The sequence below is a fragment of the Mauremys reevesii genome, linkage group 19 (assembly GCF_016161935.1).
Source record: "Mauremys reevesii isolate NIE-2019 linkage group 19, ASM1616193v1, whole genome shotgun sequence".
Lineage (NCBI taxonomy): Eukaryota > Metazoa > Chordata > Testudines > Geoemydidae > Mauremys > Mauremys reevesii.
The window spans coordinates 25,244,055-25,271,848 of NC_052641.1; the positions used below are offsets into that span (position 1 = coordinate 25,244,055).

A 27,794-nucleotide genomic window follows, 5' to 3' on the forward strand; every position below is an offset into this window, starting at 1 on the left:
AGCAGGAAATCTAATGCACACACACACAGAGGGAGAAAGAGAGAGCAGGAAGCACATGTGTATACACACACACACACACACACACAGGGCAGGACGCTACTGGCGCACCCACACACACATGGTAGGAGGCTCATGGCCTATACACAACACACCGAGAGCTGTAAGAGGCTAGTGGCGCATCCACACACCACACAAACACACCGCAGAGGCTCATGGCGCACCGACATATGCACAAGTTTCACTGGCCACGAAGGCTCCTTCGGCACAGCCCGGGTCGGTAACACGGGCCCAGCCGAGTCTCACTCGTTCTTGTCTTAGCGGCCTCGGGAATGATGCTCCGAATTGTGTATTTCCTTTGGGTTGATTTCGATGATGGGTTTTTGTGTTTTAATGGTTTGATTTTAGTTACAAACTTTTAACGAGCCGCCTTCGAATCCAGGCGGCCGGCCGAGCTGAGCAGGGCCTGTGTAATACTCACACTCGGTGAGACGGTAACAGTTACAGTCTTTGGTCTCATTTCTGTCGGAACAGTGACCTCCCCCCAGCCGGAATTAACGGGACGGCTGCGAGCCCGGACCGGGGGGCTCCCCTTCCCCTCTGACCTCTCCCGCCGCCCAGTTGGGAGTTTCAATCAGAAGTTAGGGAAACGCTTGGAGTGAGGCGAGCCCGGCTCTAATTTTCCTCGCCACTGTAGGAGATAATTGTGGCTGGAGTCGGGGAGCAGCCCCCGGCAGGATGGGAACCATAAACACTGCCAAGGAGAGGCTCTTTCTGCGCGGCTGAGCTCTGCAATCCAAGCAGCGTCCACAGTTAAATAGCCCAGGGTTAGCTGCAGCGGGTCCCAGCGTTAAATTGTCCAAGCCAAACCCCAACAAGCCTGGTCCCCAAACCCCTTTCCGAAAGACTGAGCTAAACCATAACCGTGGAATTTCGGTGCGAAACCGGCCTGCGAAGGGCTTTGCCTGCAGCCCCACAAACAGAGCAGCCAGTGGCCGCCCTTAACACTTGTCCTGCTCATCGAACACCAGCGGGTTCGCTTGGGTCCCTTCCCTCGCCCCAGCAAACCCCAGCACAGAACTAGGGTGACCAGATGTCCCGCTTTTCTAGGGACAGTCCGAGTTTGGGGTTTTTTTCTTACACAGGCTCCCATTACCCCCCCCCACCTCCTGTCCGGAGTTTTCACACTTGCTGTCTGGGCACCCTAAGGGGACCCCAGGAGGAATCCTGGCAGCCGTGGCCGGCTCACTCCGGAGCGGATCCTTGCCCCGCAAAGCAAGGGGCGGCCGGGCTGTAGCCGAGCCTGACACCCGCACGACGCCGGAGCATGATTTTGCCTTTTATTGTTTGCACGTTTCCCGTCAGGAAACACGCAGTGGGCACAAGCCCGTGGTTCAGAGCGGCCCGGTGTCCAGCCGGCCCGGCGCACTCACGGGTTCTCACTGCCCCGGCAGGGCTTGGCCGGCCCGCACAAGGCCCTTGGGGAGCCGGCCCTGCGGGGCCCTGCGGCCGCGCTCGGCGATTCCCAACGAACGGAAATACAGACCCGAAAATATCCGCAGGCCGCGCCAAGCCCGGCTCGCGGGGAAGGTGTAAACGCCCCCAGCTGACCCCTGGATTCGCTGCGCTGCAGCCCGCGGGCCGCGCTCCCCGGATCCAGGCGGGGAAGGGCCGCGGGGAGCTAAAGCCTGTCCCCTGCCCTAGTGACTCCTCTGCTGCAGACGCGTCCGAGGGGGGGGGGGAGCGCAGCCCCGGGGCGCTGCTCAGCCCGCGCGGGCCGGCGGGACCGACGCTCCCCACCAACGTGCGGGGCACCCAGCAGCTCCCGCGCTTCCCGGCCCGAGGTGACTAGCTCCGCCAGCGGCCAGCGGCCAGGCCCTCCGGCCTCCTGCCCCGGGATCTGCGGCTCTCCAGCGGCATTAGCCCGGGACCCTGAATCCCTCTGAAGCCAGGCAGCGCAGGGCCGAGCCCCGCAGCCGGTGCCGGCTGGGCCAAGGCCAGGCCACGGGAGGGGCGCAGAGCCCTGGTCCCCAGCAGCCCGGCCCAGCGCCCCGTCGGCTGCAGGGGGATGCGCTCAGGTCTCTCCCCCAGGTGGGCCAGGCGGCAGGAGCCCGGCTCGGCAGCGCAGGCCAGGCCGTGCGGGATCTGCTGGCATTTCAGCGGCCAGCCCGGGCCGGGGAACGCAGGTCACGGGCACGGGGCTCTGGGGTCAGCCCGGCCTCCGACTTTGGCGCGGGGGGAGCCCCGCGGGAGCTGTGGCCGTGTCTCGTGCCAGGCCCCCAGCCCGGCTCTGCCCGCAGCCCCGCGCGCAGCCAGGGCTCCTTAGCGGGCGGCCGTCCGGGCTGCGCTCCGGCAGGGTCTGCGGGAGGTGCGGCTCTCGGCCGGGCCCGTCGCCAAGGGAGCGCGGCTCTGGTGCCAGGACAGGGCAGGGGCGCCTGTGCCCGGCAAGAAGCAGCCAGCGCCAGCCCGTCGCGGCTCTGCTGGGGGCAGGTCCCGCTGTTAACACCTCCCCAGCCAACGCCCCCCCCCAGGCACAGCTGCCCCAGACACGCGTGCCAGCCCGCGGGAAAGCCGGGGGCCTGTGCCCCTGGCCGGGCTGCGGAGGGCAGAGGCAGGCCCAGGGTCCCGGACACGCGTGGAAGGAGAGGCCAGTGGGACACGCGCGCTCGGGCAGCCCGTGGGGCAAACCCAAGCACAGTCACAAGCCGCAGGCGCAGCTACATACCCCAGGACAGGCGGGCGAGCCCGGGGCGCGCTGCCCGCGCGGGGCCGCTAACTCGAGTGGGACGCTCCAGGCAGCTCCGGTCACTCTGCCCCCGGGGGGTGGGGAGCCGCAAGGACACTGTCCCCGGCCGGGGCGCTCCCGAGAGCGCAGCCCCGGCTGGACGCGGCCCCTGCCCGGGCCACCCCGAGCCGCGCGCACCTGGGCGCCCGCGGGGGCTGCGGGGGCTCGCGCCGCGACGGCACTATTTGACGTCGAGGAGACGGATCACCGCGGCGCAGCGATACCAGGAGCGCCAATGGAGTTCAAATGTCAGCAAGGTTGAGGAGGGGTGAGGCGGCTCCGCGGGTGGGTGTGTTCCTCCGCCGCAGCCCCGCTCTAAACGGAGCGGCTCCTCGGGACGCGGCAGGGCACAGTGAGTGGGGAGCGCCCGGGGAGCCCGGCCGCCTCTGCCCTGGATCTCCCGCGGCGCCCGCCGGCCCCGGCCCGGGCCCCGCCCCGGCTCCGGCTGCGGCCCCGGCCCGCCGGCAGGTGACCCCCGCCCGGCGCCGGCTGCAGCATGACCTGACCGCTGGGCGGCCGCCCCCGCCCCGGCCCCGGCCCGGCAGCGCGCCCCGTGCCCCCGCTAGACACGCGCGGCTCCCGCCTCCTCCCGCTGCAGCGCCGCCCGCGCCCGGCCCCGGCCCGGGCCCCCATGGACATCGCCGCCGGCCCCGAGTCCCTGGACCGCTGCTTCGGCCGGGGCCCGCCGGACCGCGCCGCGATGCTGGACGGCATCAAAGTGGAAGATCGGCCGCTGCGCTCGGGCGCCGCCGCCCTGGGCGTGTTGCTGGGTGAGTCGGGCCGTGCCCCGGGCCGAGCGCCCCGCCGCCTGCCCCGCGCCGAGCCCGGAGCCCGCCGGAGGGAGCCGCTGCCCCGCGCCGCGCCGGGGAAACCGCCCCCCCAAACCCGGCCCCGCACGGGCAGGCGGACGCGGGGTTCACTGACGGACTTCGGCGGGAGGCGAAGTTTTAAATGACCGAAAAACCCTATTGCTTAAAATGCGGGGCGGGCGCTGGGTGCGGGCAGCCCGGGCCCTGCCGCCCGCGGGCCGCGGCTCGCCACACGCACTTCGCGGACTGTGCGGTGACCCCGCGCCAGGGTTTTGCAACTTCCCCAGGCGGTTTTGCGCGGAGCAGAGAGTCGCGAGCAGGGAAGCGGGGCCGCGAGCCGAGGCTGCCCGACGCAAACGAAATCGGGGTGGTTCAAGTTTGCTTCGCGCTCTTGTTTCGTGGGAGCCGGTCCTGGGGAAGGGGGGATCCCGGACCCCCGGGCCGAGCCGCGGCAGCGCCCCGCTTGGCCGAGCCCGAGCTGGGGCGCAGCGGGAGCGTTTCGGGGGCCATCTGCACATGCCTTTCACATCCCCCTTTGCTGTTTCCTAGGGTCCGAGTGTCAGAACCAGGCGGTTTGCGAGGGCTGCCAGCGGCCGATCTCAGACCGTTTTCTGATGAGAGTGAACGAGTCTTCCTGGCACGAAGAGTGTTTGCAGTGTGCAGTGTGTCAACAAGCCCTCACCACCAGCTGCTACTTCCGGGATCGAAAACTGTACTGCAAACAGGACTACCAACAGTAAGCCACCCTTCTCCCTTGCCCCGCACGCCTGCCCCCGGGGCGCCCAGGGCCCTTCTCGCCGGGCCATACGCGCCTGCCGGGCCTGGCGCTGGGCACGGGGGACGGAACATGCTGCCCCGGCTCCCCGGGAGCCTCGCACCGAGTTCTGCTGCCTTGGTGGGAAACGCCAAAAAGTTTTCAAACGAAAACCAGAACAAGCCCCTAATGGTGCGGTGATCGGAGAGCGCCCAGCCAAGGGCCGCGCGCCCGGACCCCAGAACGATTCGTGCGGGTTCAAATGGCCAAGCTAGGAATGTGCGAGGGGGGTATAAGAGTTAAATACTCCGCTGCCCATGTAGCAAAGGGAGTTTGCATCGGGTGGTTTTATACGTGTTAAATAACACCGCGGTTGGTGTCCGAGTGACAAGGGGGTTGGTTAGTTAGCGCCCCGGCTAAATTCGAGCTCAAATCGTTTGAAATTCGTGCCGGGAATTCGTAGCGTTTTGATGGAAATGCACCGTGGGTAAATCATTCTCGGGTTTAAGAGCAGAAATGCCCTTTCAGTAGAACATTCCCCGCGCGGCAGGTTTAGGTGTTTTGAAGAATTTAATCTTGGTTCTAAAATCAGTTTGTTCCAAACGTTATTAAAAAAACTCGAAATAAATAACACCGTGGGCCGCTGCAGTGAGGACGGCGTGAAAGTCCCGGCAGAGCCGGGGCACGGGGTTTTCGCGGGGTGCAGAAGGGAGCAGTGGCATCCCGGGGAGGGATTTGTAGTTGGCTTTTTAACACAGGAATTAAACCCGAGTAATCGGGCTGTTGGGTGACGTGTTAGTCGGGTTTTTCACTGGCCTTTTGTTGCGAGATAACGAAAAATCGTTCCTAAGAAACCCGTGCGAAGTCTCAGCAGCCCCGTGCTGTCACTAGAGAAGAACAAGCCGGCTCCGGGACGGCTGCCCGGCCGGGGCTGGGTGCAGAGACTCACCTGGCTCAAGGGACGGAAAGCGGCCGCCCTCCAGCGCTGCCTCCCCGGCCGCCCAGCACAACCCCGCCGAGGCACCGCCGCGGCGGATCGGCTCGAACCCCCCCCCCCGGCCGGCAGCGGCCCCTGCCCCAGGGCAGGTTCCTGCCAAGCGCCACCTGCTGCGCTTGGCCCCTGCCCGGGCAGCGCGGCTCGCGGGCCGGTCCCCGCCAGCGGGCGGGCTGCAGGGTGCCCCGGGGACCGCGCTAGGCCCCAGGCCGGCCCCTCGTACCGCCTGGTGCGGCGGCTCAGACCCGGGGGCAGCTGCCCGGCCGCTGCCGTGGAGCGGGGCCTGCCCCGGGTGCCAGCTCCGGGCACAGCGGGGCCGGGGCTCGGTCACTGCCGCTCGCCCCAGGGCGTGTGAGCCCCGCCCGCCTCCCGCAAAGGCCGCCGCCGAGCCCCCGATGTGCTGCGGACTGGGCGCGGGGGGACTCGGCCCCTCGGAGCCGGTCCCGCCGCCTCGGCCGGGGCCGGAGGCTCCAGAGACGCCTCCGTGCACCACTCCTGGCCTCCCGCCTCCCGAGAGACTTGACTTTATTTATCCCTTTATTCCCCAAATGTCGGGCTTTGTATGCAAACCAGCCCGCCCCAGCGGCGAGGCCCTTCTGCCACGCAAAGTTCCTGCCCCGCTTAGCTGCTTGGCCGCTCCGCAAAAGCCACTTCATGCTTGTCACTAAAATTTAGGGTCCGTTTTGTGTCGGGAGGGGGGTGAACATGGGCACTTCAATCACTAGGACATAATGTGGCTCTGCTAGAAGTCTGGCAACAAACAAAGAACAACAACTATTGGTTTGCATCAACTTTTGTCAGGCATTCAGCAGGCTCCCAGAAAGGGCCTGAAGTGCCTTAGTGGCAACAATGTGCATTTCATAGCTACAGCATGAAAATCCATCTCCATGGAAACTCGTAGTAAATGCTAACATGACATGCTGAGTAGAAATATTGTTAGGGTTATAACTCCTGTATGAATGGCCTAGATGGATGTCCCCCTACTTAGGAGTTACAATAGAATGTGTAATTTCATACTGCAGCCTTAACCGATGTGTTATTAAAGAAGCTTCAACAGACCCAGATACTGCTATATGGAAAACAATAGCTGCCTACGCATTTTCTTACTGAACTGCACAGATTCGTTTTGGGGGGGTTTGGTTTTAACAAGTATTAATATTTTCACATATTCTCGTTTTGTAACAGTTACAGAGAATTTAGTTTTAATAGATATGTCAGATCCATGAAACATCTGACTGTATAAATAAACAAGATACTTCTCAAGATTTTTTTTAAATTAAGAAACACCCCTTTGGATACCCACACAAAATTCTTTGAAATGTAAAAGTGTTAGGAACAGCATGCAGGAGATAATTCCCTTTGCAGGCTGTGTAAAATAACAGAGTTTCGCAAAAAGACAATATCTTAGAAAACAAAACAATGGACTGTCCCTTTGTGAAAAAAATTCTTTGTTAGAACAGAAATAAATCCTCTTTAGAATTTTAGATATTATCAAAGGCTTCTAATTGTATAGGGGTAAACGGGGTGTCCAGGCTGACTAGCAATAAAAAGATATCAACATGTTTGCCTTTGTTGAATCACAGCACCTAGTGTGACATTACATGATAACCTGCTGTGTGTGCCCCCAAGGACTGACAGCAGAAGTAGTTAATAGTAAAGGGGGGTGGGGGGGGAAGACATGGTAAATCAAAATGATTTTTCCCTGAAATTTTATTAAATTTGAAAGATAAAGCATGTGAAACTAAACTGATATTGATTCCATTCTTGCTCTAGCAGCTGTGTTTTAGGCTGTTGGAAATCTTCTCTTATTAGTAATTCTTGTTAATTAAAGTGTAGAAATAACTACACACACCTCCTTGGTCATGAGGTGTGTGCACAAGTTTTATCAGCAAGAGTGTGGAGGGTTGCGTTGCCCATAGGTGGTGAAGCTATGAATGCGTTGTGCCGTCATCTCAAATGCAAACCCCTACAAACAAACCTTTACCTCCCGCCAGAATGTGCCATGGTGTATACGCACACGTTATTAAGAGATGCTTTTGTAAAAAATTGCAGCTCAAGGGATATGAAGAATAGTATTAGTAAAGTCAGATGTTTGTGTTACCCTAAATCCCATGTACGTACATGACTCAAAGAAAAAAAGAAAGATTTTCTTAATCACTAAAAGTTACTGAAAATAGCTTTTCTGTGTGTATTAATGCAATTGAAAGACCAGATTTCTCCAGAACTCCCAGGACTATAGTCAAGTGCTATGTGTATCTTTGGAAAACTCGGGTCTCTTCTTTCCAAAGAAAGCAGGCTTCTGAAGGGTCAGATATCAGACCTTAAACCTTCCACAGGGTCAGGAATTATTGTTGCCTGTCCTCTGTAATTTGGGGTTTGTGGGGAAAGGAGGAAACTTTTTTTTTTTTTGGTGGGTTTATTTTCTCTTTTTAAAATAAAAATGGTGTCTGTTTGCAGCTGTACTTGGGTTTGAAATGTTAGAATAAATACTGAGGGAGATGGATTAGTGGCCAGGGTGCAGAATGAAGTGGTCAAAGGTGCATGATAAATGAAATGTATTACATGAATATCTCCACTACATCACGGGGCTGCATGTCTGTGACTTTGTGTATTTCAGCATCTTGGTCATATGTTCAATTCTATAAATATTTACAGGAGGTGGATAGTACAGACCAATCTTTTGATTTTGACATTAAATATTTATTTTGCAAAAAATTTACATTACTGTTGGGGCAGGGGTGCATTTGGTTGCAAGTAGTTTAAGTGAAGACAACACAGTGCTACAGCAGACACTGAGAGCGGGATCTTGCTAGCCTAACTCAAGCAAAACTGTTGACTTCAATGTGAGCTTTGCCAAAGGAAGAGTGACAGGATTGGGCCCAAAGGTGATACTTTGAACTTGGAAAAAATTAGTTATCCCGCTGATATACAGAAACACACTGAACGAATACTTATCAATAATAAAAAACCAAAAAACAAAAACGATGTTTCAGCTTTTGCAGCAGTAAAATCTAGTGCAGGTTATTTGCTCTATTGAAATTACTAATTGTAGTATTTACAGCAGTGTTTTCTGCTACAAAAACATTGGTAATTTATAAACAGCATAATGTTTTCCCATTTATGCTTTCCTCCCTTCATTTAACTGTGGTTATATTTTTCTGCTTTGCTGTGAGCTACGTGTTCGGGGTTACATAAATATTGTCTTATTTCTTGCTGCGTGGTAATGTTCTGTAATTGTACATCCAGTTTTAATCTTTTAAAGTATGATGGTTGATTTAGCTTAGTTGTTATATATATTCTTTGTAGAACAACGCTTACTCTGATTGTAGCTTTGGAAATAAAGGTAGTGAAGGAATGCATTTAGTCAAGGAATACAGTTGTAAACGGAGTTCAGACATATGAGCAGCCAAACAGCCACATTAGTTAAAATTCCATATTTTTCAACAATTGGTTTTGCATTTTGTTTAGGGAAAGAAAGGGAAATATTTAGATTTTTATCCAAAGTACCAAGACATATCAGGCATTGTATTAGCATTCTTATTCAGTCCCGGAAAAGAAACATTGCCGCATGTATTGATGCTGCTCTAGATCTCTGGGCCTTTGTTTGTCAGTGATTATGCTGATTTTTTTTATGTGAAATCGACGAGGGTCAGTGCATGACTAAGAGGCAAAAGAAGTGCAAGGGGATATCATTGCTACACTAAATTTTAGCCTTTTCAGGTTCTGCAAATTCTCTCTGGCGAGTGAGACAGTCAAACGTATTTTCCAGTCAAAATATTTTTTAAATTGAAAGCAAACTAAAGCTTCTTGGTAGCAAATGTTTCCCATTTTTTAAAATGTTTTATTTTCCAGAGAGAAAACATGTATATCCTGAGAGTAGTTTGTGATATGTAGACAAAATTCAGGGCATAAGAGGTGACTTGGGCTCTCGGAATCAGCTCCATGTAGTAGGGATCCTAACTATTTACTAACAGAAAGGTTCTGTTTGTTTTCAGTTTCACATTCTTTTAATCGGTGCACTCATCAGTACAAATTTTCAGAATCAGAACAAGCTAAAATTGGGCAGAGCAATGCCATCCCAGTCTGTTTCATTTACTTCTTCTGGTAGATTGGCAGTACTCCTTGTTAGGCTGTTGTTAAGAAACAGCATAAATGCTGATCAAAGCTCAGAGATCAGGAGCAGTATATGCATATGTCCAGAATATCAGATAATGATTAATTTATGGCATCCATTAAAATGCTAAAAAGTGTTTTAAATGTTCTGGTACTTTTGCTGAAAATCTAAACATTCCTGTATATCAGATCAATCAGCCACATTAAAAATGTTTTGCAAAACTAGTTTTTAATAATACCTCTAAACAATTCCACTCCTAAAGCTGAATGAAACAAAGGCACTAGACATCAGGGGCTTTTAGGAAATGTTACTGTTATTTCTCCCAATGACGTCACCTGAATAGCCAGAGACCAGGCAGAAAAACCTCAACTTGCTGCTGTGTCAGCAGGAATTCATCCCCATGTAACATGTATAAAAGGTTACAGAGAAGATAATTCCACAGGCTCTGAGAAAGCATGGTACCAGCAGAGCCAACAAGGAGACTAAGTTTTGGTTTAGAGGATATTTTTAGTAAATGTTAGCACGGAGATGGATTTCAGTAGGATTTATTAATCTGAGGGGACAATTCTGTTTTTTAAAATATTCATTGAAACTTTTCTGGAGTTTTAAATTATTAATAATAACATAATTATTCTTACCTATGGCAGAAAATATGAAGGAAGACCTTTATATAATGTGGGTTATGTACAGTTATATGAATTAGGAGTAATGGATACTTTCTAAGGTTTAACTGTTAATTATATACAGAAGAATAACCAATACATAGGACATCCATTGCGAAAATATTCTTCTTTGAAATATATTGTTGATATCGATAGTTCATACTCTGTTAAGAGAGCAGGTGATTTTTTAAAAAAAATTTTGGGGAGGGACCAAAATTTGAAACAGGTAAAAAACATACATGACATTATTTCAACAATAAATAACATATCATAGTCATGGTAAAATATATGAATCCTATTGTATTTTCTCAGATTAACTATGTTATTGGTTTATTTCCATTCCAACTGTGTGACCCGTCCATATTCATCTCCCCATCGATCAGCATATAACGATTTATGAAGCTTAAAATGCTTGCTGCCACGGGGACTTGAAATATAGAGGGATAGTTAGTAATAATTAAATACTTCTAAATATAGCAGGGGTGAAATGTCCAGGAGAAAAAGATATATTTTTTACATTCTACAATTATGATTCAAATTTAAGTGAAGAGTAATTTTCTTTACAAGATATGTTTTTATGAATTTTTGTCTAGGAAGTGTTTGCTTTTCATTGCTTACGTACCTCATGTCATAACAAGGTGAAGCAAAACATTAGTGTACTTAATATTTGCCCTTCTATTTGAATGAAGTATACAGTATGTTCATTCTGAGCTTAAGCCTGCATTCCCGGCACACTTACCGTGGATGCAGTGGGAATTTTGAGTATACAAGGAATGAGGATTGGGCCCTCAGTAGGTGTAATGAAATATCGATATGTAAATATAAACATACTCTCTCTCTCTCTCTCTCTCTCTCTGTGTAATGTGTATAAATGTGCATAGATTCCCCCCCCCCACACACACACACAGATATACACCTCTGCTGATTTGCCAAAGGAAGTAATTTTGGAAGCTAGTAAAATATTCTTTTAGCATTATCATGAAAAGGGGAGGCAAGTAGATTTTGCACCTCAAAATCTTATGCTGTTCAGTTTTCATGGCAGTTGTGCAGGGCTTGTAAATATCTGTATAGCTCAATAATGTTTCATAATTTTATTAGCGAATGATTTTGTGCTTCTTGGCCTGAATTAGATCATTGTGTAGAGGAAGTAAAGTCACAAGTGGGCTGTCGATTTTAACCTCTAATGAATGACAATAAAAAGCATATAACATTGGCTTCCACTATGTAGTTATACCAAACCAAAAAGGGTGTCTGCAAAATAACTACAGATAAACTGTTTCATATACTTACATTTTCCTCCTCTGCTTTGTGTGATATATCATGCTATTTATTAAGTAGTAAAAAATAAAAACCAGTGAGCAATGAATTATGCAGTAATTTCTAGTTTAAAAAACAAAACAAAACCCAAACCACGTTTTTCTCTTGGATGGTGAGGTATAAAGGTTTTCTTAGCGTGTTTTTGAGATGACTGCTATACTCTCAAAGCAAAGTTTGACTCCTAATGAAATGACAGTCTCTTCTTCCCTACAAAATATAAAAAGAAGCACGCGTTTATTCTGACACAAAGGAAAAGGTTAGTTATGCATAGTGTGAAACCTGACAGCTGAGTTAGCTAGAGGCCAAATTCTGAAGTCAGTAAAGTTGTTCGGGATTTATACTGGTGTAACAGAAAGCAGAAACTACCCTATCTCTGTAGCTGACTTGAAATATAATAAGTAGGCAGCTAACTATGATAAAATCTATTTGTAGGACAGGACTCTGAAACTCTACAATGCTGGTATCAGATGCCTAAACCTATTACTTAAAATGCATTTTTAAAAAAGGATAGTATGGGAATCTTATGGAAGCCGGAAGTGGTCTCTGAATTAAGATATTTTAAAAAATGTAACAGTGAACCATGTGGAAGTTGGCTCCCAACAAGAGGCATTACGGCAGCTTTGGTAACATTTGGGAAATTAACTCAGGTTTTTCTCTATGAGAAATTGGGTAAAAATACATTTGACTTGCAACTATCAATATAAGGTAAATGCTGAAAGTGGCCATGCTAGGTCTCTGAGCTGAGGGAGCAGAACATAGGAGATAAGAAGGCAGATCACTTTAGGTTAGAAATAGCTGACTTTTGGTTTTCAGTAAAAATCTCTGTAGTGTTTATATTCTGTATACTAATAGGCAAAATCCTGCTTACCTTATTCAGGCACATTGTCCCATAAATTCTAGATGCTTCTTTAAATTCAGGATCAGTTTGAGGCAGATATTTGATAGTCTGTTTTTGTTTAAAGCTAGCAACCCTGTTTTTGGTTTTGAGTTCCTGGAATTATTTTGGCAAGAGTGATATTTCTCAGATTCAATATAGGGGCTGGTTGTGGGATGTTTTTGGTTTGTTTATTTTTGGTTTTGGTATGTCTGAAATTGCTTAGAGCATTGCACCTTGCCCAGTTGGTATGACTTAATGCAGTCAAGGAGATTTGGCCCAGGCATTGGCATCAAGAGGTCTTATGATGAGTAAAGATAATTTATGATTGTAAAAATGATGGTGGGGGGAGAATGAGGATGTTTGCTCTCTGGAAGAAATGAACAAGCTGTTTTCAAAACAGATTTGCAAAATAAACACCACTTGCTACTAAATATATTTATATTTTGAAAAATTATTTTTTCTTTATACAAACAGATACAAAGAAAATACACATTTACCATTGCTTTTTACCTGACAGTTACCGTACTTGCAAAACACCTTGTAATTAGAAGGTATTATTTATAGCAAGTTATGCAGTTTAATACACAGTATGTAGAATTAACCCATCTTATAATAAATTATAGTTCATATAGTATGATACTTGCAATATCTTTTCAAGAGATAAAAGATTTTTTCCCAAAGAGCTAAGGATGTATTAGAACAGCCTTGCAAAATCGTAATGGAAATTTACCAACCTCAGTTCAAAACCTACTTGCTTCCCTTTTATCATGATGACTGACAAAATTTAGAGTATGTAACTTACCCATCAAAAATAGCTATTTGCCGTGGGCAAGTGAGTAGACATTTGCAAGGTTGTATTACAGAAAATTATTAATATAATTATTCCTAGATTGTTACTTTGTTAGAGTGATTCATTCTTGAACTTATACAGCGATCTGAGTACAGAACTTGTTGATGACTTAAAAAATAATTTAAGAAAGTAGCAAAACTGAATACCTTAGTTCTTAGGGACTTTAATGCTTCAGACTCTGGCATTTCTATCAGAAGCTAACACATTTATGAAGAATATATTCTCATCATGAAGGTTATTTACTTTGCTTCTGAAATACACCCTTTTCCCCCTCACCTAGACAATATCTTTTCCTACAGATTTTGAGATGAAATTGCATGCATGGAGCTCCCATAGACTTCAACAGGAGCCATTCGTGTGTATCAAAGGGCAGAATCTGGCTCTTGATTTTACTGTAATCAGTGTATTATTTATAATGTACTAGAGCACACGTATTCTCTGTTAGAGCTGGTGGAATTTATATGCATATGCTGAGGACCAAATCCGTCTCGTAAATGACTTCAGTTAGGAAGCTTGCTTGTGTAAAGCAAATAGCATGTGTCCTTTAGTATAATCAGGAGCACCACTTACTTTGGGTAAAAAAATCTTTCTATAATTGATTCTCTTGATAATGTTATTGCAATTGTCACACTTGTGGTCGGGATAGTAAACCTGCAAATCGGAGGCTGCAGCAGGAAACGGTAATACTCTTTTAAAGCTTTTCCTACCAGATCTAGAAGTTGCTAATTATTTTCTCAGATTGACAAACAAAACTTTCCTTGTGTTTCTGTTTACTTGCAGCTTGAATACAAATGCACTCCCTGCTATTTCTGAAGATCAGTGACAAAATATGATTCTTGTGAGTCATATATGGCTGTGAATTGCAACCAGTAATGATAAGGAAGTTGTGACCGGGAATAGCATGTCATTGAAGTAACAAAAATGTGTCAATGAGAAACATTTGTTCTTTCAGGGCTTGATTCCTCAGTGAGAATTGAGAGTGCTCAGTACCTCAAAGTCAATGGGAGCTGAGGGCACGGAGCCCTTTGCAGGGCTGAGCCCTAAGGCTGCAGCATTGTACCTGCCAAAATTCATTACTGAGAGAAAGGTTATAGTTCTCATTAACGTCCACCCCACAACACAGTTGTTTTCAACCCGCGGGACCCTAATCTCTTGACATAATGGCTTGCCTACAGCTAACATTTTATACCACTTGGTACTTTCTATTCCTGCAGCTCCCCGTGGGAGCATAATTTAGCAGATTTTCTGATTCAGACTTTTCCTCAGTGTGTCACAATTTCAGTCCATTTCCTGGGAGTTCTTCTGTTTGCTGGAGTTTCCTTTTGGTATTATGTATGTATGATAAGTAATGCATCCTACGCCACACAAAGACACAGATTTCTTAGCAAATCAAAATAAAGTACTGTAGAAAATTATGAAATTACAGTGAGTAGCAAAAAAAAAAAGAGAGAGAGAGAAAGAAATAGAGAATAATGACACTATTTTGACTCCCACTTTGGGGCAACTCCCAAACTTTGTTACAATGAAGTACAACCATTTCTGATCTATACCAGTGACCCAAGCGACACCCACAAATACTCAAGCTCTTCTGCATACATTTAAATGTAGTAAGTGATCTGTGGTAATCAGTCATTAATTCAGCATCCGTACCACACTTTATTGTATGCCCTCAAATCCATGCTGGATCTAGATGGATTCGTGGGGACCCACAGGTATAAGCATAGGGCTTTTAATTTCTATTACTAACATGTTCATTTGGGGGTATATCCATCATCTGCTGATTTTTTTAGAAATCCTCAGAAGTAATTTTTCTGTTGGCATCGTGAGTATTGCATTTGCATCTCTGCATGTGAGAAAACATTTGCTTTTCAGAGATGGTAATAATCATGCAGTGAGCTTTGCAGACAGTATAGTCTGTCTGTGCTGGTTTGCACGTACAGATGGGCTTGCAATCAAACATCTATTTGCAATCATTTTAGAGAGCAGTCTTCAGGTTGTTGGTGTGCGTTCTGAGCTGTGTTCCCCCTGAGGTTAGTGGCACAGTCCGTATATGGGAATCATCAGCATAAGAAAACACTCGCTGTTTAGAGCCATTTGTGCTACCAGTTCATTGGGCCGAGTTAGGGTCTGACTGAGCCTGTAAATCCTTATTCACATGACTCCTGTGAGTAGTGCCGCTGAAGCCAGGTTCTCTGGTATGCAGTGGCTTGCAGCATCATGCAAGGTCTATTTACTTACAGGATAGAAATGCCTAGAGATAAATGAGTGGGGCTGCTAGGGGCATAAAGGATTGGGTTCTTTGTAAGGTAAAACACCTAATATTAATTACAGCGTTAACCTTGTGAGCCGTGCGTTACCCTCAGTGTTGGCACAGAGCTTCCTCAGAAGACAAGAGAAGTTCCACCTGTGGAGTATGATCCTGCGGGCCTGCTCCTGCTCATGTTGAAGACAATGGAAGTTTTGCCATTGACTTCAATAGGGAAAACAGGATCGGGCCCCATATGGGTATGCAAATACTAGCAATTTAGGCTGTAAAGCTCATTTTTTCGTATTGTTTCATATTGTTTCTCATTTGTCTGCCTGCAGTTTGCTTCCAAACAGTGTAATCTGCTGTGTGCCCAGGCTCATGGCTAAAGCACGGGGATGGGGATCAGGAAACATGGATCTGTTCCCAGCTCTGCCACTGACTGTATGGCCCTGAGCAAGTCACTTTATCTCGATTGTGCCTAGTTCTGTGGAGGTGCAGTGGGAATGCTGATCATCGGGGCCCGTCTCACAGGGGGGTTCACTGAGGCTAAGTTTGTTACGGTTTCTAAAACATTACAGTCAGCCTGATGGTGAGCACAAGATAAAACCTAGAGAGAGAGAGAGATGGCGCCCTCTGGGTGCAAGTCACCTCTGTGCAGGGGGTCAGCACAAAGCCAGTGCCCCACTTAACTCCCACTTAAGCCATGATAAGTGAGACTTAAGTATTGCATTGGTCTTGTGTTGGCTCACTTTGGAGCTCTTTTGATAGAAACACAAGGGGCATATGATGATGATGATGATTATACATCAGATTCTCTTAATTTTATTTAACAATGTCACTTTATGTCCCAGATGATCAGTACTCAAGAAAATAAATGCTTCTTGCTTTTTGTCAATGTTTTATTTTTGATTTTCAGATTTTAGTTTTCCAGGTGTGTAGTTTCTAACAGTGGTGAAAGATAATTAAGGCTCCATAAAAGCCAATCAACCAATACAACAGAACAGAACAAAAAAAGCAAATAACTATACCCCAAACACCTGAAAAGGGGGAAGTGCCAGAGAATCCAGGAAATCCACTAGGGACTTTGCTGTTGATTCTCCGGGAAGGTGCTTAGATCCTGCTATGCTGGGTGGCAGTATGAAACCCTGACAGCTAGGGGGATGGAACGAACAGCATGTATGGGCTGATCTTGTAGGTGCACATCTAAAGGGAAGAAAGGTTGGGCCTAATTCTCCTCTCACGCCACTGTACAATACCAGTGACTGCAATGGCGTTTCAGTGGTGTAAATTGCTCTGAGAGGAGAAGCGGGTTCATAGTAACCTTGAGTTTGTCTAAGCATTATGGGCTTGATTTTCACTGTGCCCAGGCTGGCAGGGTCCAGTTAGGCTGGTGGGGAGTCTCAGCCTTCCGGCCCTGGTGTAAATTAAAGCTGCAGAGAAGCAACTTTAACTTACGCCGCTAATGTAGTGTCCCTCAGGAGCTTTTCACCAGGGAGAACTGGGTATAACAGACCCTCACTCCTCCAGGCCCTTTCCCTCCTTGAGGCCAGAAGAGGGGGTCAGGCCCAGGGGTAGCAGATGCTCCTTGGCCAGCTTAACACAGCAGGGCCCTGGCTGCTGCAACTTCACCTGCAGCGAGACTCCAGCCCTACAGCTCCACGTCACCGCTTAGAACAAGCCTGTTGCTGAGTAGATGGCAAACAATGACGAAATGTGGGTGGCATGAGCCGAATCCATTGCTGCATTATCGGTAAAGCCAAGCTCCTGTCTGTTTGGATCTCTGGGACGAGGTATAAACAGTTTCCCTGGGCTTTATTTTCATAGAGTGTGTTTCTCCCTGAGGTCTAGCAAGGAACTGCCTCTGTATTCCTAGGTATCGCTTTGCTCCCAGGGGCTGGTTCTTTCTTATTCTTCCTAAGATTCACTTTCTTCTAATCCAAACATTTGGAGGCATTGTAATGTCTGGAGACATTCTTGTTTTTATTTATACACATATATAAGAAATGACTTAGCTGATGATTTCATTTATCACCATTTGCCGGGGCTGTAAGAGAAGCGCCCACTCAATTTTCCTTTGAAAATTACAAATGTGTGACAGTAACAGTGTTACAGCCACATGCTCTCCAGCCATGAGTGTTTATTTTTGCATGTATGTGACCATGGGTATTTGCACCAGTTTTTACAATGTCCTACATCTGCATCTCGGTGAGTGTCTGGTCTTGCATGCATGCAGCAGTGCCGTGGGGTTGGACATGGAGGCTGGGATGAGCTGATCATTTAGTGCCAGTTATGAAAATGTTGCCAAGTTAGAAAGAAAATTAAACTTTTTTTCTGAGAGAAAATAGGCTAGAGAGAGGTGCACAGACAGAGAACTTGGAAGTGCTCTGCTGATATCATTACTTACTCCTCATGTCGACTGTTTATGTAAATCTGCAAGCCCCTGTGTTTGTGGCTGTCAGCTCATAGTGCCAAGGATTTTTGCATAGTATGTGACACATGTAGAGATAAATGTCATTATTTCATTGGTAATAATAGGAAACTCCCCTTACGGAATGACTTACTGAACTCTTAAGGACAGTGCTCATTATGCCATGACTGGCTTCTTATTGCAGACCCACACCCTGCTCTGCCATGCAAGAGCTACAAGAGGGTTATCGTTTGGGGGGGCTGCACAGTTACAACTGAGTCATGCAGTGAGGGGTGATGGTGAAGTGGATTTGGCCACCAGCCAGGGACCTCTTAACCCCTGGATGGATATTGTGGGATCCTAGGGAAATCCCACAGAACTTGATGCATGTTCCTCCTGTGTCAGCATGGTCCCCTAAGAGTCCATCATCCATGCCTGGGCCAGTCCCCCAGGGGATTTTGGGGGTGTGGAGTAAATTAACATTGATGTAGCCCACATTAATTTACTTGGGAAAGTCCCCAGAGACTCCAGGGGGATGCCCTGGAGAGCAGACTTTACCCATTTCTGCCTTCTCCCAGCCCAGCTCTCTCCCCCCAGACTGATCAAGTGGGTCAGCAGGATTCATGTGTGGTGCCAGTCTGTCTCAAGCAGCGATCTGCCCCTGTAGCTTGTAGCCCAAATGAGCGGGATTTCTGCTCCCCTCATTCCCTCTGAAGGAAATACCAGGGCGATGGAGTGCGTAGACATTTAAGATAATACTTCATGTATCTAGTCTGCTGACACTTACTAGTATTTAGCTGCTGAACTCACTGAGCTGCTATTTACCTTACAGCTAGGTTGTAAAACAAACCCAAAGTCAGCAAACTCTCTTTCTTTCTTTCATACCCATCTTAAGAATCCTGGAATCCTGGCTGTTGAGGGTAATTGAAGCCTGCTACATTTGTGGCTTTCCTCCCCCTCTCCCCCCAACTTAAAAAATCAGCTCATATTTTGGCATTGGTTTGTCAGAGTGCGCAGCGGATACATTCAATGACATGAGCTACAACATGCAATTTGTTGGATGCCACAATTAAACCTCAGGTTTTTTCGCCCAGCCATTTAAAAACCAATTGCAAATTGTCACTCAAGCAAGAATACACATAAACAAGGGCAATGCATAGCCCCAACAATGTGATTTTCATCACCCTACCCGTCTTTGGGGAGTCTTCAGCTTCCATCTGGAAGTTCCTTCAACCCTTTCCAGCTACAGCTCTTGAAATAACTAGAACAGAGAGAAAACCAAAATGACATTGAGTTTATTGCCATTTCAGAGAGAAAAAAGTGTTTGAAAAAGTTGATTCAGGAAGCCAGGGGAAGTTAAGTGGGAGACATTTGCCATTTCATCAGTCGGTTGGTGATAGCCATTCATGTCATAAATGGCTTGTGTCATTTGATGCCAAAAATAACACAATTTTCCTCCCCAAAGGCCTATAGGGTTTTTTGGCAATAAATGTTTATTTATTAATAATATACTTTAAACAGCCCTGTCTTGACCTCAAGTCTCCAAAAGAATCTATCTTCTCTCAGAAAAATCCTACAAAGTTTGTGTAATTTTTCTGGGAATGTGTAATTGATGGGGCAGTGAAGGGTAGTGTGTTTGCTTTAACTACTGCAGCTGCGTGGATTAACTGTTTATAAGGGCCTACTGTGCTTTGAATGGCTACTTTCTTCGATTTCAAACCCTGGTTGACAGCACTTCCTAATGGTTTCATGGATTTGCTTAGGTTTGAACAGTAAAAATAAATTTCTGTGTTAGGTCTTCCATTGTTCTTTCCTCCTCGCTCCTGCACTGAGATCCTTTAAACCTTGATTTACAGTAATGATATTTCATTGATTAGCATGCTAAGTGCAGCAACTTGAATGGAGGATGGACTTTAAATAGCTGATTTGGATCTCTCTCCTGAAAACCCTTGTCCTGAATCTTACATGGATTTCAGTGGGAATTTTGTGTGTGCAGGGAACAGTCTGTTTTCAAATGGTTTTCAACCTACTTTTTCAATTTACTAATTGAAAACTCTAATCTAACACAAAACTACAGATTTGAAAGCTTTTTCTGCTGACTTTGTGCCATTAGAGTGTTGCCAAAAAAATCACTTATTGTGCAAAGATACACAAGAGATGGAAGAGAAGAAAAGTACTTTTATAATTAAAGTAACATCATTGGTATTTTTCTCTAGAAGAAATTCAGAAATAATATTTAATTTGAAATATATTACAATGCCTTAAAGTTGCCTTTGAGTTAGATTTCTTCTGTTGTGGCATTGATGGAATGTTAATGAATGTGATCAGCAATCTAAAGATTTCTATCCCCTCCAACTTATTGGCTACTGGTGGCTTGGTTAATGTTACGTGATAATTTTCAGCAGTTTTGTTCTAACATCAGCCAGCCTGCTCCTCCCATTTGTGTTGAAAAGCAAAGAATTAAGACATTTGCTGGAAATTTTTGTTAGTCCTTAAAACAATCATGGAAAGTACAGTACAAGATTCTACAATGCCAACTGCAGCTTTTTGAATAAATGATGTAGGATTTTTTTAATCTGTGAGCATATGTGAATTCAGTTGAGAATTGAACTAACGTCTCAAACCATTTCAGATTATTATTTTATACTGCAGGAGAAAGTTCAGTCAATCGTGCATTTAGGTAAAATGAGACAGCTATATGTATGAAATGAATGGAATTCACTTTCTCTTTAAACAATTCACATGTGAGGGGCTAAATTATCTTGATAATTTGCATACTTGTGCAATTCCCTTAAAACTCATTCTCTTTCAGTAACAATAATTTATTGAGAATATCAGTCTGCATGTAATTAATCAGGACTTTTCTATGATCTCACTTTTTATTTCAGGAACCATAATTTCTAGTTTGGGCCCCGATCCTACAAACACTTCTGCATGTGCTTAAGTTTACTCCTGTGAGAAGGTCCCTTCAATGGGACTGTTTATATGGGTAATAAGTATCAGAGGGTTAGCCGTGTTAGTCTGGATCTGTAAAAGCAGCAAAGAGTCTTGTGGCACCTTATAGACTAACAGACGTTTTGAAGCATGAGCTTCACATGCATCCGTCGAAGTGGGTATTCACCCACGAAAGCTCATGCTCCCAAACGTCTGTTAGTCTATAAGGTGCCACAAGACTCTTTGCTGCTTTTACATGGATAATGTTACTCACATGTACAAGTGATTATTGGATTGAGTGCTAATGCCAGTCTACCTTCCAGAGAAATTTTCTGCAATAATCGGAGCATTTGTAACTTGTATGACTCTTCTCTGCAAGATTAGTTTGAATGATACATCCATTTTAGGTTCCTAGAGACCCACTCTTGCTTTTCAGTTTAGGGAAGGCTGAATCAGTCCAGTTAAAATAAGAATACAAACTTCATCCTGATATTGAAAATACTCAGATAAGTTTCAAAATGGTTTTAAATCTTCATGCATTTCTGCACTTTCTGATTCCCACTGAAAGATCGATCCGGAGCAAATAGATCAGCATATTGAGGTCTGCTAATAATATTGGCCTGATCCTGTGTAGGGCTGAGGGGCCCCAGTTCCTGTTAACATCACAGAATTTGAGGGTATTCAGCATCTCACAGGGCCCAGCCCTGCCTGCTGTTGTCCCTTGTATTGGCCTTGCTAATGTTTAACTATCAGCCAAGAAAGTTACAAAGAGAGCTGCACACAGCACACAACATAATGGGGTAGACCTGCAGTGCGCGTGCACACCGAGCATCACCCTTGAGAGGGTTTACAATCAGTTCTTACTAAACACATTTACATTTTGTGCACCATATAACTCATGAACCCAGTAGGTGCAGAGACATGGGGGACGGAGAAGATGGCCACTGGAGCTGTGCCCAAATGGACCCTCTGAATGTGGGTTTGCCAATGGCCCTAGGTAGCTGTGGCACCAAGCTAACACCAGGGACTTGTGGAGGGAGTGTCCTAGGAGATCTGGGGTAGTATGGGCAGCTCTCCCCCAGCAGCATATCCCTGCACATGAGAACAGTCCCAGGTGGGGGTGGGAGGATGTCCGGGAGAAGCAATACTGGAGCTGGGCACTTTACATCATGAGTGTGTGTGTGTGTGTGGACTGGGGTGGAACACGCTGCCTGCTCCTGCCTGCTCCCACTTTCCCCAGCAGACTCCATGCGTCTCATCCCTCCGGCTTCCTCCCAGGTCTGGGAGATCTCCCCACGGTAAGAGCTGGAATGCTCACACTCTGTCTTCGATGACACAAGAGCTGCGTCTTCACCGTAACCCTTCCCTACCCCCACCCATGATCCATTTACTCAGCCCCTGAGACACACAGATAAGGTGACCAAATGTCCCGATTTTATAGGGACAGTCCCGATTTCTGGGTCTTTTTCTTATATAGGATCCTATTACCCCCCATCCCCTGTCCCGATTTTTCACACTTGCTGTCTGGTTACCCTACACACAGAGGGTCTGATCTTCCTCTGACACCCACTTGTGAGCCCCACTCAACACCAGTGGAGTTACTCCTGGTTTGCACGAGAGGCGAATCATCCCCAGCGGCTCTGCTGATTCACAGCGGGGTGTGAGAGTGGCAACTCTGGACCTAAGTATCTGCTTCCCTTCTGTGAAGCAGAAAAATACCTGAAATTCGCTGAAAGCAAAGTGATCAAATGTGAAAGGTTAATATTGGATTGATCCTTTACCAGGAAATTAAAACTCATCCTTCTGCTCATTGCTTAGATGCTTCCATTTCTTCCTTAGCTTGTCTTGCTGTTGAACCCACTGGTATAACACCCAACTTCATCCTGGTGCAGGAGTTCCTCTGCTAATTTATTAGATAACACTTCACACCCCCAGTAGGGACTGTTCCTGCTCGCACACTGCTGAGCTTCATGCCGCCTTAGAGCTATTTATTGGTGTGGAAAGGAGCCTTAGCTTGGATGATTCGTCAGCTAGTTTGTATCTTTGTGCCTGCTACACTCTTGTAATATCCAACATTAACAAAGTGAAATGGCCAAATGAACAGGAGGAAGAGAAGAAAAGCAAAGGAGCAATTAAATGTAACTTTTCATCATGAAAAGGATTTCACTGGTTTATCTTCTAATAAGATTATGTCACTAACACAAGTACCTAGAAAACCCTTGATTGACAGGCTCCTGTACTTTTATCAGGCAGTGTGACACTAAACCTCAGGGCCTTTTGTTCGATAGAGTGAGCTAACGGAAACTTGCCATCCTAATCCCCTTATTCATGTCAAGCACAGAAAAGAAGTCCTGCTCAGATGGCACCTTACAACAGAGTCACCTCCACCCCCTAGTAGCTGGATGAACATGGGACATCTTCTGCTTTGTGCAGTATTTGTGCCCTGCACTGTTAGAGCAGAGTGTTGTCTGGTGTATACACATTACACTCCCGAGCATTGTATGCTGTGATTTCCACATCCCTTTGATGTATCTTATTTTGTGTCACTTGTATTGACTATCGTGTTCAAGCTAGTGGGAGTTGTACAGTTACTGCAGAGCACACCCCATAATGGTGTGGAAGTATCAATGTATTCATTTCTTAAAGTTTTATTTCTTTAGAGAAAACATAGGTTTTAAAAACAGAGGCTTCCCTCTGTTCCATGCATGTTAGAACCATGTAGCGAGAGGCTGCATTGTACTACCTTAAATCCCCCCATCCAGAAAAGGATTCCATGAGTGGAAATCAGAGCAAATGATCTTTTCAGCAGCATAGACTCCGAGAGAATTGCAGAACATTACTGTTGTTTACAGTAATTATTAATGGATTTATCATTTAAAAATCTCAATGCAGAGTTTATCACTTAGTGCTAAAAGAGCAGATACCTATAGAATTTACTCCGAGTGTCATGGAAGTCAACAATTCATCCCAATAGTTGGTATTATAGTTTCATAGCTCCAGTCTTTTCTCAGTAGAGGGAATTCCTTTGTGCGTATCCCTGTGGTAACCTATTTCAACTAGCGGTTCCCTGTGGTGCTTTATTTACTTGTCCAACTGTTTGGAAGTCTGTTAGTCTAAAGATCAGATGCACTGAAACAAATCTTATTACTTTAACCAGCCCTGCAAATTCTTCTTTCTCCATTTTTATTGACTTCTCTTCAGCTAGAACTAATACACATGCAGCAGGTGGGCGAATATGTCTCTCAAAGTTTAGCCTCTCAGATTTAACGTGAGCAACTATAAATCTTCTTTTGTTTTTCTTGGAAAATGTGGGAAACCACAGGTATTTGAAAAGTTGCTTCTCAGTAGGTTTGCATGATTTTTTTAATTATGGGCTTTTTTTAAAGGAAATCAGGAAAATATTGAATTCTGCATTTGGGAGGATTTACTTATTTAATTTTTCCTTTTTGTTTTAATTTTTTTAAGTGATAATCAGAAAAGGAGGAAAGGGAGGGAGCTTTGAGGTTTGTTTTTTTTCTTTGTTTTTTTTCAATCCAGCATCATCCCCATACAGACAGAGGCTGAAATTTAATAAAAAGAATTTGCTAAAAGCTGATGTAATCAACACTAACCAACACACCTGCTTTTGGAAGGTGCTTTTATTTTCTGCTCTTTGGTTTTAGGCCAACTCCTGTTAATTTTTAGGAAGAAAAATCAGTTGGTCACCAGTATTTAAGAAACTGTTTTTTAGGAATTCCTCTAAAAAACTCGCCACCTCAGTGCCTTGTGCTCCCCGGTCTGTGCTCCTACTTGGCATAATCGTAACAATTCCTAACTCTCCTAGAGCAATTCAGTGTACTGTCCACTGCATAGCACTGCCTTCCACATGATAGAAGGCTCTCCAATGCCCACAAGCCCCATGGCAAACAATCATATGCTACAGAAATGGTGAATTTGTTGGATTTATAAAAACTTTTTCTCCAGTATTTGCTTTTGCTTTATTGGGATTTATTTGTTTTAACTTATATAGCAGCAGCTACAGTCAGATCAAACAGATAAATGAACATACAAACAATCTGAACACTTTGCTAAATAACACAAGTAAAGGAATCCACTGAATAATGATGCATCATTTGAACCTAGCTTGTATTTTTGAAATGTCTTTGCCTTGGCCAAATCTCATTTTCTGAATTATCTTGTACAGGATTATACAAGCACATAACTCAGGGCGGAATTGGGTCAAGTGGGTAGAAGACAATAAAATAAAAAATATCTGAGTTATCAGTGAGGTTAGTGAGAAAATCTGTACAAATTTCTGATGTAAACTGCAAGACAAACTTTAGTGTAATGAATATTTGAATTGTGACACATAAAATAACATGCAAGCGTGATTAGGAAACATGTTTGGAAATCTGTAAATGACAAAGAAACCATCAGATTTTGTAGCAAAGTCCCAGGATAATACAAGGTTAGGGCTGTAATCAATATTCTGCCATATCAGAGATTTAAAAAACAAACAAACAAGAGGCTGTGACTATTTCAGCAAAAATTCACTCTGGAGAACAATCAGAGAAACACTGTTAGTCCCATGAATCTGTGGGGTTTAACATTTGAAACTTCTGGGCTCTATACCATTCCCCTTCATGCCTAAAAGGCAGTAACTCATTTTTAAAAAGGACCACAAGCAGGATGTCACATAGTAAAAACTAACAGGTCTGTTTTATTAGAAACTAGATGATGCAGTATGTTCTGCATCTATCAAAGGCAACCAAACCGTATACTCAGGGGAATGTCATGAACCTTTACACAGCAGCGTGTCAGATACTCTTGACATGTTCTGCCCCTCTCTGAACAAGAGGGTCAATAAACAAGGGAAACAACAATCCACCTACAGTGAACTTGGTTTGGTGTCTTCTGCTCTCGGAGTACTTGATACTAACTTGTACTTCTTGAAAGAAAAATAACCTTTGGCTGGACCAAAAAAAAAGAAAACTTTGAGGATTAAATTTCAGAGCCTCCCAGCCTCTGTCCCAACCCCCCACCAAAAGTTGAAATGATTTGTGTTCCAGGGTCTGTGACCCACGGAGGCATCTAGCAGCGGAGAAAGGAAACATTTGGAGTTCAGAGGGACAGTGGGTATAGATGACCAGCGTAAGACAATGCAGATGTTTCAGATCATGAGTTCTCTGGCAATGACAGGAAAATGCCTCCAACAGACCTGCTGAGTTGGCTCTCATCTTGGTTGGGTGGTTTTGTTTTGGTAAGTTCCCCCCCCCTTAAATATAGGGATACCAGGTCCTGGTTTTTAAGTTTTTAGGATTTATCAGGAAGAATCCATCTTATTTGCTGGGTTTGAGAAGTAAAGTCAGCTTTTAAAACTCTCTTGCCATGACTCCTATGAAATACACCCAACTGGTGGCTGTAATGATGTGGACAGGCTGATCCTGTTCCCATTGGAGTCAATGGCAAAACTCCCATTGTGTGTGATACACAGGCCTGATCCTGCCTCATAGTTCGGCCAGGGGCATTGCTGCTAGAAGGTTCTAATCTGGCCCTGTATAAAAAGGATGGGGCACTGTTCCTAGCATCGAGGGGGACCCAGTGGAAAGAAGTGTCTTTCTGCCTGTATTTGAGATAAAACTGCCATTTAGAAAATGCTTCTCAGGTTTGAATTTTTTTTCTTCTTTCTCATGATGAAATGGAAACCATGGCAATGAAATGTCCCAGGGAAAGAGGGTAGCAATTGCTACTCTGCAGTGAAAGAGCCCAGCTAATGTTTTACAAATACATTTATAACTCAATGCTATTTTTATTTACTTTATTTATGAGATATCCTTTATTGCAGCCCTCTGTCGAGCTTTGGGGGAGAGGACAGGCAGGTACAACGTGGTCATCTGCAAAGTTCTTTCACCTGGCTGGCAAAACTCCAGTCAGCAGGGTCACAGGCCACTTTGGCACGCCAGGGCTGCAGCGCGAGTTTGAGGAGCCAGTGAGGGAGTGAACTGCAGCTCAACGTTCAGAAAGCTGAATTGTTCCTGGTAAAAGTGTGGCGTTTGAGGGCATGGTCCTGGAGTCTCTTCACATGCAGTGCTTCATCGGAGTCAGTGAGGGTCTGCTTGTGGCCTGGCTCCAGGATCCGCCCCAGGAGAAATATGAGGTTGCCCTCTTGTTGCCTATGCTTATTGTTTGTAGGCCGTGTTTGGGGGTGGGGGACAAGGCAGAGAAGCATCCTCTTCCTGTTTCAGCTGGCAGCCATGGGAGGGGAGGGGAGAACTGGCAGCTGTATGCTCACCCTGCACGAGCAGTGCTCCTGGCCAGAACAGAGGAGTCTGTCTGTCTTTCCCTCCCTAAACTCTCAAGTTTACAAACCTTTATACCTAAGAGAGAACAAAATAAACAAGACCCCTGATTCCCCAGAGAAACTGATCCATATTATTCAAAACTCATTGGGCCTTTCCATGCTTTTCCTGCCCTCATAACAGTCTGTCACATTACGAAGCACATGGTGCATTTGAGATGTAAAAACCTCAGTACATGCCCCGTAATAACTAGGCTGTCCTGCAATAAAAACAAATGCTAACCCACCAAACCCCCAGATCCCTAGTGGTTTGTGGCTGGGTCTTTGCACCAAATGGCATGTTTGACTTTTGCAGCCCTGCAACTGCTATATTGGCAATAATCTAGTGCTGCCACAATGCTCTGCTTTGCCAACGTTTAATTCACGTTGGGAGCGCTCCCTCTGAAATTTGCCCTTAGACGCTGTGATCGGTATTCATATGAGGGAAGTAGACTCTCACTTGTAGCAACTGAGATGTGTTGAGCAAAACAATCAGCTAGAACAAAGAGCAGTTTGTTCCACAGCGAATTCTGCCATTTCCACAGCAGAAATTGCCAGGTGTTTCCCAGCAGCAGCCAACCCTCCAGGGCACAACCCTACAGGCAAGATGAGGTTCTTTAGCCACTGGCCACATTGGGGATGGCGCACAGCGTTTGGCAGCAGCTGTGACACCTTCCCTGCTGCCATGCTGGTGGGGTGCTAGGCTCACATAGTTCTTATGCTGAGAGCA

At 46.1% G+C, this 27,794-nt stretch overlaps 1 protein-coding gene across 3 annotated transcripts in view; it reads left to right on the plus strand.

Moving 5' to 3' along the window:
• Positions 1 to 3,074: 3,074 nt before the first annotated feature.
• LMX1B (LIM homeobox transcription factor 1 beta) overlaps positions 3,075 to 27,794 on the plus strand; it is a 125,257-nt gene continuing 100,537 nt past the window's right edge. The window contains exons 1-2 of one of the 3 annotated variants that reach the window (XM_039507203.1): positions 3,075 to 3,552; positions 4,141 to 4,327. In XM_039507203.1, coding sequence (XP_039363137.1) covers positions 3,414 to 3,552; positions 4,141 to 4,327 — 326 coding nt within the window. In that variant the 5' untranslated portion in view covers positions 3,075 to 3,413. The remainder of the gene's footprint in view (positions 3,553 to 4,140; positions 4,328 to 27,794) is intronic. The other 2 variants (XM_039507206.1, XM_039507205.1) reach the window with 2 other exon arrangements.